Source organism: Petaurus breviceps, unplaced genomic scaffold (assembly GCF_028583685.1).
Source record: "Petaurus breviceps papuanus isolate PSGF00001 unplaced genomic scaffold, PetGlider_PUasm1.0 91041, whole genome shotgun sequence".
Lineage (NCBI taxonomy): Eukaryota > Metazoa > Chordata > Mammalia > Diprotodontia > Petauridae > Petaurus > Petaurus breviceps.
In genome coordinates this window covers 18,683,439-18,692,519 of record NW_027187400.1, presented here as the reverse complement: position 1 = coordinate 18,692,519, position 9,081 = coordinate 18,683,439, and the positions used below count along the sequence as shown (strand labels likewise).

The 9,081-nt window shown below is 38.3% G+C and overlaps 1 protein-coding gene across 4 annotated transcripts in view; it reads right to left on the bottom strand.

The window, feature by feature from the left end:
* Positions 1-6,535: 6,535 nt before the first annotated feature.
* Positions 6,536-9,081, bottom strand: part of CASP9 (caspase 9) — a 32,942-nt gene continuing 30,396 nt past the window's right edge. For all 4 annotated transcript variants that reach the window (XM_069078818.1, XM_069078816.1, XM_069078814.1 and 1 more), the window contains one exon: positions 6,536-7,126. In XM_069078818.1, coding sequence (XP_068934919.1) covers positions 7,034-7,126 — 93 coding nt within the window. In that variant the 3' untranslated portion in view covers positions 6,536-7,033. The remainder of the gene's footprint in view (positions 7,127-9,081) is intronic.

The following is a 9,081-nucleotide window of genomic DNA, read 5'->3' as shown; positions in this document are numbered from 1 at the left end:
TTAGACACTTTACTAGCTGTGTAACCCTGGCCAAATCACTTAATCTTGTTTGCCTCAGTTTCCTCAAGCTATAAAATGAACTGGAGAAGGAAATGGTGAACTACTACAGTATCTTTGTCAAGAGAACCCTAAATGGGGTCATAAAAAGTAGGTCATGACTGAAATGACTGAACAGCAAAAAAGAGAAGAAAGAATTCCCTGATTATTTCAGTTAATGAAAGTATCTGTCTTGTTCACTTGTGAGAGCTGGAAAGGAGAAATCTAGAAGGGAAATCTTGAGTCAAAGAGGGAGCGGTTTTAGGAAATTAATTATCTAAGAGTGGGCCAAAAGTTAAGTGATTGTTATTTTCATTTGATGAAGCAAAAAATTAACTGTCACCTAAAGCTCAGTGAAGATTGCGATACACACATACACACACACACACACACACGTATGTATTTTGTAAAGAGTCCTGTGAAACTGTGATGTCATAATGATTGCAAATAGAGAAATGTCCTATGGCACAAGAGGACTTTTATCAGTTTGGACATTTTTCTCTCTAAGTAGAAAAATCCTTATATTTAGAATGGAAAGAAGGAAACAAGCATTCATTAAGTACCAGGCACTTTACAAATATCTCCTTTAACCCTCACAACAACTCTGAGAGATGGGTGCTATTGTTATTCCTATTTTACAGTTAAGGAAACTGAGAGAGGTTAAGAGACTTGCCCAGGGTCATCCAGCTAATAAGTGTCTATAGCAGAATTTGAACTCAGGACTTCCTGACTTCAGTCTCAGTATCCTATCCACTTGCCTCCAAGTTGCCTCTAAATTCTTTAAAAGTAATAAATATTACTTTGAGTAGGCTTGTGCATGCAGAGGAGTATAAAATATTATACCATTCCCCCTCCACTTTCCTATAGCATCACGAAAGTTTACAAAGCAGCACCTAAGACCACCACCATGGAGTAGATAATACAAAGGTTGTTATCCCATTTTACAGATAAGGAAACTGATATTCAAAGAGATTGAATGATTTTTCTAGAGGCAGCAAGATATGTGGTGGATAGAAACCTGGGTCTAGAGTCAGGAAGATGAGCTCAAACCTCATCTCAGATACCTACTAGTTCTGTGATCCTGGATAAGTCACTTAACTTTTGCCTACCTCAAGTTCAATATAAAATGGAAATAATAATAACATCTACCTTCAAAGTTTGTTGTGAGAACCAACTAAGATAATATTTATAAAGTGTTTTGCACAGTGCCTGGCACATAGCAGACACTTAAGAAATGCTCATTCCCTCCCCCACCCTCTTCTCCGCATCACACAATTTTTTTTTGCTTTTACTTTAGTATTTTTTAAATTTTTTAGTTCCAAATTCTATCCCCCCTCAACCCCTCCCCCACCCATTGAGAAAGCAAACAACATGATATCAATTATGCACATAGAATCGTGGAAAATATGTTTCCATATTAGTGATGTTGCGAAAAATAAGGCAGAAGAAAAATTAAGAAAGTTAAAAAATAGTATGCTTCAATCTGTATTCAGAGTTCATTAGTTCTCTCTCTCTCTGGATGTTGATAGCATTTTTTTTTTCATTTTAAGCCCTTTGGAATTGTCTTGGATTATTGTATTGCTAAGAATAGCTAAGTCATTCATAGTAGATCATTGTACAATATTGTTACTGTGTACAATGTTCTCCTAATTCTGCTCACTTCACTTTGCATCAGTTCAAATAAATCTTCCTGAGGTTTTATGAAACCATCCCCCTTTGTCATTCTTTATAGCCAATAGTGTCTTATTACAACCATCTGCTACAACTCATTCAGCCATTCTCCAAATGATTGGCATTCTCTCAGTTTCTAATTCTTTGCCAGTACAAAAAGAGCTGCTAAAAATATCTTTGTACAAATAGGTCCTTTTCCTTTGATCTCTTCGGGATACAGTAGTAGTATTGCTGAGTCATATGCACAATTTTATAGACTTTTGGGCATAGTTCTGAATTGTTCTCCAGAATGGTTGGACCAGTTCACGATTTCACCAGTCATACATTATTAGTGTCCCTATTTTTCCATATCCCCTCCAGTATTTGTCATTTTCCCTTTCTGTCATGTTAGGTAATCTGATAGGTGTGAAGAGGTACCTCAGAGTTTTTTTATTTGCATTTCTCTAGTCAATAGTAATTTAGAGCATTTTTATGTGATTATTAATAGCTTTGATTTCTCTTCTGAAAACTGTTCATATTCTTTGACCATTTGTCAATTGGGAAATGGATCTTATTTTTATAAATTTGACCCAGTTTCCCATATGTTTGAGAAATGAATCCTTTATCAGAGAAACTTGCTGTCAAAAACTTTTTTTCTAGTTTCTTGCTTTCCTTCTAATTTTGGCGGGATTCGTTTTGTTTGTGCAAAACCTTTTTTATTTCATGTAATAAAATGATCCGTTTCACTTTCTGGGATCCTCTTTGTCTTTTGTTTGGTCATAAACTTTTCCCCTAATCCTTAAATCTGACAGATACATTTTTCCATGTTCCCCTAATTTCCTTATAATTTTACCCATTGTCAGTTTTGACCTAATCTTGGTATATGGTATTAGATGTTGGTCTATGTCTAGTTTCTGCCAGACTGCTTTCCAGTTTTCTCAGTAATTTTTATCAAATGGTGAGTTCTTGCCCCAAAAGGCTGGATCTTTGGGTTTATTAAATATTAGATAACCATGGTCACTTACTACTGTATATTGTGTGCCTAATCTATTCCACTGATCCACCACTTAGCCAGTACCAGATTGTGCTTGTGTTGGTTTTTGGGGGTTTTTTTTTTGCTTTTTTGGGGGGGGGGAGACAGGGCAATTGGGGTTAAGTGACTTGCCCAAGGTCACACAGCTAGTATGTGTTAAGTGTCTAAGGCTGGATTTGAACTCAGGTCCTCTTGACTCCAGGGCCAGTTCTGTATTCACTGTGCCACCTAGCCACCCCTACCAGATTGTTTTGATGATGACTGCTTTGTAATACAGTTTGAAATCTGGTACTACTAGATTGAGTTCCTTCACATTTTTTTCATTGATTCCCTTGATATTCTTTTGTTCTTCCAAATGTATTTTTTCTAGCCCTATAAAATAATTCTTTAGTAGTTTGATTGATATAGCACTGAATAAATTAACTTATGTAGAACTGTCACTTTATTATAATAGCTTAGCCTATCCATGAGCAATGAATATTTCCCCAATTGTTCAGATCTGTCTTTATTTACATGAAGAGTATTTTGTAATTATATTCATATAGCCCATCAATTTGTCTTAACAGGTAGACTCCCAAGTATTTTAGAATTTGTAGTTATTTTAAATGGAATTTTTCATCTCTTTCTACCAGGTTTTGTTGTTAGTATATAATATGCTGATGATTTATGTAGGTTTATTTTATATCCTGAAGCTTTGCTAAAATTGTTTATGGTCTTGATTAGTTTTAAGTTGATATTCTAAGATTCTCTAAGTATACTATCATATCATCTACAAGAGCGATAGTTTGTTTCATCATTGCCTATTTTAATTCCTTCAATTTCTTTTTCTTGTCTTATTACCATATTGAATACATTATTATCTGACACATTATTGAATAACACATTATTACTGTTAATATACTATTGAATAACAGTGTTGATATCATCTGTTCTTAAGTATCAATTTTCTTTGTCCTTTTTTCCCAAGCTATGACACTCTGTAACACTTGTTCAAATTCTTCTAGGTAGTCCTATAGTCCTTGTGGCAAGTATGTTGTTGGGTTTGGATTTTTCCCCCAAGGCTTTAATTGGACATTTAATACTGGGCCTCTCCAGTTGCCCTGGAACTGCTTTTTGTCATGCATTTTGATCTGCCAAGGCTTATCTACTTCAAGTCAAGATTCTGGCAGTCCTGGGCATCACTGTGTGTAGTGAAGGAGTATATAGATGATTCTCTTTATTTTGCCAATAAATTATGCATATTTGCCTTTTTCCCGGGACATTTTCAGAGGATCTGGGTTCCTCTAGCTCCTAGCACATGGTCATTTCCCCACAAATCTCTCCTTGGATAATTTCTAACCTGCTCTCATGTCAGTCTTAATGCAAAATTACATGTAGGACAAACCAGTCCTCATATAATAGTAGGTATTCCAGAAGCAATAAATCCAAGGGGTGGATAGTCTACTAGAATTATCACAGCACATGGAATTAGATCACTTGGGCTCTAGTTCTAATGCTGTCATTAGCTAGCTATATGAGCTTAGATTTATGTTCTTCTCCTTGCATACAAAGATGCATGGTATAGTGTTAAGGGCCCTGGATTGGGTGTAAGAGGACCTGAATTTGATTTCCTTCTCTGCTAGATGGTACTTGTATGATCTTGGCCAAATTGAATCTCTCTGGGCACATCTAAAATAAGAGAGATGGACTAGTTTATCACTAAAATGTCTTCTTGTTCTAAATTCTATGAACTAAGAGTTGAGAGACCTAGGTTCTAGTCCCATCTCCAACACTTTTGAGCTATGGAAAAAATACAGCTAATAAATGCCATACAAAAGTGATGAACAAGGAAGGGCTCACACATAAGTGTTTGCTCTAGGAAAATATAAGGACGGAGGCCATACTAACAACTGAAGGGATCAGAGAAGACCTCACAGAAGGGTGGCACATAGACTGAGCCTTGAAGTAGGACAAAGATTCTGAAAGGCAATCATAAGCAGGTACCACATCCAAGGCATGGCTTTTACCTTTTGGTGTATTATATTCCAAGATTTCCATTTCTTTATAGTGAATGCTGCATAATCTTATGTGAACTTGACTGGTTCTTTGGTATTTGATCTCTTTATTCCTTGTAATTTTTTTTTCTCTCTGACCTGAAAACTGGAATTTGACTATCACATTTTTGGATGTGTTAAATCTGGAATTTCTTTCAGGTAGTGCTGTGGATAATTACAATTTTCATTTCGTCTTCAGGATCTAATAATTCAGGGTAGTTTTCTTTTATTGTTTATTGGAATATGGCACCTAGGGTTTTTGTTTGGTAATGGTTTTCAAAGAGTTCAATACTTAAATTTTGCTTTTGTTTCACACGTCAACTGTTTTGACAGTAGACACATCATGTTTACCAGGTTTTTAGTCTTTTGTATTTATTTTCACATTTCTTGTATCACTAAACTTTAAAGTTCTTTTCCTTCATTCTATTTTGAAGTATGTTCACTACTATGATAAGGTTTTTCATCTTCTCTTTATTCTCTTTTAAGGGCTCTCATTTAATTCTTTTTTTTTTTAAAGCAATTGGGGTTAAGTAACTTGCTCAAGGTTACACAGCCAGTTATTTCTGGGTGTGGTGCTGAGTATCTGAACCCGGATTTGATCCAAGTCATCCCGACACTGGAGCCATTGCTCTTACTCACTGAGCCACCTGGCCGCCCCTTCTCATTTAATTCTTTATCTCTCATTTCAACTCTTTATTTCTTCTACTCTTGTAGTCCTTTTGGTCAATACATTTTTTTTCTGGAGTCCTATTTGTAATTATTGCTAAATGATATTCTTCCAGGATTTTATCTTGGGATTCTTTTAAGCTATGATATTTCTGTAAAATCATAGAGCCATACTTATAGAACTATAGCTGAAATAGACCTGAGAGGCCACTAGTCCAATCCCTACATTTTATAGATTAGAAAACTGAAGCACAGGAAGTGATTTGTCCAAGGTCACACAGATATGAAGCATCTGATACAAGATTTAAACCCAAAATCCTCTGACTCCAAAGCCTATGGTCTTTCCATAGTATCACACTGTCGCTATTACTTATGTCTTCAGTTTCAGTTCCTATATTGGGAATTTGTGCCAGTCCAAGCTTTGCTCCCTACTATAGGGATGGGGTAGTTATGACTATGTGCCCTCCTCTGCCACATTAGTGAAGTGGGATGCTAGTATCTCTCTCAGTTCAGGTCAGATGTCACTGCCCTGGCACAGCTCTAGATTGAGGGTGGGTGGGTGGGTATTCTGGTTCAGACTCCCCTTCTGTAGTCCAGGGCTGGGAATTTATATAGACTCCTTTCACAGTGTCAACTTGGAAGCAAGATCTAGGCCCAGGATCCATCCCTCACTGCCACCCCCAGTCAGGAGGTCCTCAACTTCACCCATGCCTCCTGACACAGCCCTGACCAAGAGACTTGCTGGCTTCAAGCCTGGCACAGCCTATACAAAAGATCTGAGACTGAAGGTGGAATCCTTTCCATTCCCCTTTCAAAGTCTTGTGGTAAGGAATAAAAGCCAATTTATAATAAAATTTATAATAAAAACCAATTTATGTGAAAGCATCTTGACAACTACAAGAAGTCCAATTCACTTCATTTCTCTGGGCCTTGTCTCATCTGTTAAATGGGGATGAGAACACCCGGCCTAGACACATACAGAGCTTTTCTAGAACTAAAACAAGATAACAGGTATAAGGGAAAGTATTTGTAAAAATTAGCACTGGGCATACAAGCCTGAAGGGAAGGCAAACACCATTCAGTCCAAATGGAAGAATAAATAGACGAAGAATCAGGATTTATAAAACAATTCTTTTTTTATGAAAATCACAAACAGGAGGAAAAAATAAACAATTTCTAAAGCCTTTTTTAAGCTCAGAGATTTCCATTTTCTGTGATCTAGTAGCACCCATCGTATTTATTGAGGAGCTGAAATTTCCTTGAGTGTCTGCAGCCTGCAATTCCAAAGAAACCAAGTCACCCTGCTAGCCAGCCACACGAGGGTGGTCACGAATGTCCTTTGCCCTTCTCTTCCTCCACTCCTTTCAGTCTCTAGCTCTGCTCATCACTGGACCTGCTGCTGCTGGTGGGGCAAAGGCGAGGAAGCTGCCGTCTCCAAGGGCTCCAGGATCAGCGACATGTGTAACAAACCAGAGGGAATTGTTCAGAGCTCAGTAGGGGAGGTCACCTCCTCCTCATTCCTAGGTAGGAAAGCCCAAAGCCCTTGCCTGAGGCTGCTTCCAGGCAGAGAGAAAGGAGAGCTTCAGGTAGGAGGAAAGAAAAGAAGTACCCATTCTCACTTGGTTTTAAAGAAAAATCTTTTCCGGAGGAAATTAAAACAACCGGGAATCTGCTTATATGTCCCTTTAGCAGACACTGCATTAGACACCTGTGGAAAGAAAAGCACAACAAAACCGGGAACCAGCTTGACAATGAAGAGAGACAAACCCTCACCAGGATGGGGGCCTTAGTCAAGCTAGTGATCTTCAAAATCAGCAACTACAGCTCAAGTCCTACCTCTGACCCATACTGGCTATGTGACCCTGGGCAAGTCACTAACTTCTCAGTGGTCCTCAAGCCACTATCACTGGAAAAGAAAGTGCCAAAACTGCATCAATAGAGGGAATTTCCTCATAAAGAGGAATGATATACCTATACCAATAATATCACTGTGGGTCCAATTCAAATTCAATATGTGCAAATATATACTCATGTATATGAGTGGACAGAGTACCCAGCCTGAAGTCAGGAAGACCTGAGTACAAATCTGCCCTCAGACACTTACTAGCTGTGTGACCCTCAGCAAGTCACTTAATCTTGCTTGCCTCAGTTTCCTCATCTGTAAAATGAATTGGAGGAGAAAATGGCAAACCACTCCAGTATCTAGTATCCAAGAAAAACCCAAACAGAGTCAGGAAGAGTCAGACAGGACTGAAAAAGAACTGAACAACAACAATGTATACATGTATACGCCTGTGTGTGTATGTACACATTGTATATATGTGTAGATATAACAATGCATAGATATTGGTAGGTGGATGGATGGATGGAAGGATGGATGAATGGATGGATGGATAGTAGACAGAGAGATAAACAGATAAAAAGGCAGTATGTTGTAGTAGATAGAAAGCTGGCCTCTGACCCATCCTGGTTATGTGACCCTGGACCTAACATCTTGTTGCACTAGAAATTCTTGAAGACTCTAAGTTGCAGAAAAGGTGCCAATCCGTGTTGGAAGAAGGAGTTTCATCATTCAGGAATTCCCTATTATCAATGAGATCACAAGCCCCGTCTCTACTCTCTGGATTTATGTCCATACATGTATATGTGCATCTGCATGCATATAAATATATTTCAACAACCATTTTAGAAACAGTTAGTGGAAAGGACACTGGGCCTGGAATCAGGACAGAAACGGATAACTGTAGAGACATTTGGTTCTTTTAAGGTTGCCTGTCCTTGCTTTCCTACAAGTCTGGTGAAGCATGTTTAGGAAGTTGGGTTTTGAACATGCAGTGGTTTTACCAAATCTGTACAATCATAAATGTTAAAAATTGGTAGGGACCTCAGATTATGTAGTATGACCTCCCCTCATCCATGTTGTTTGAAATTCATAGAGCCACAGAATCTCACAAAGTCAAATGATCCAATGGATACAGCACTGGTACTGAAGTTAGGACGCCCTAAGTTCAAATCTGGCCTCAGACGCTAGCTATGGGACCCTAAGCGAGTCATCTGACCTCTGTTGATCTCAGTTTTCTCATCTATAAAATGGTAATAATAATAGTACCTACTTCGGACAGTTGTTGTGAGACTCAAATGAAATAATATTCGTAAAGGACTCAGCACAGGGTCTGACACATAGAAGGCACTTAAATGCACATTCCATTCCTTACTCCATTTTACTCAGTACCTATTATGTGCAGGGTACATCCACAGACATCCTTTTCTTTTTTCCTTTTTGGAGGGCAATTGGGGTTAAGTGACTTGCCCAAGGTCACATGGCTAGTTTTTGTGTTAAATGTCTGAGGCTGGATTTGAATTCAGGTCCTCCTGACTCCAAGGCCAGTGCTCTCTATTCACTGCACCACCTAGCCGCCCCCAGCAGACATCCTTCTCCAAGATCAAGGCACAGCATGATGGTAACCCTGGGTTCTCAATGACTATACCAACATACATAATCAACTATAAATTAACTTGGTTTGGAAGACCTTGTCAAGCTTTACACAGAATTTCTCCAGCCCATCAACTTCTGTCACAGATGTCGCACGTCCAATAAAATGTTTCTTACGTCCTTTTATATACACAATGAGAACCAGCATTGACAAGTCCACCATTCACTCA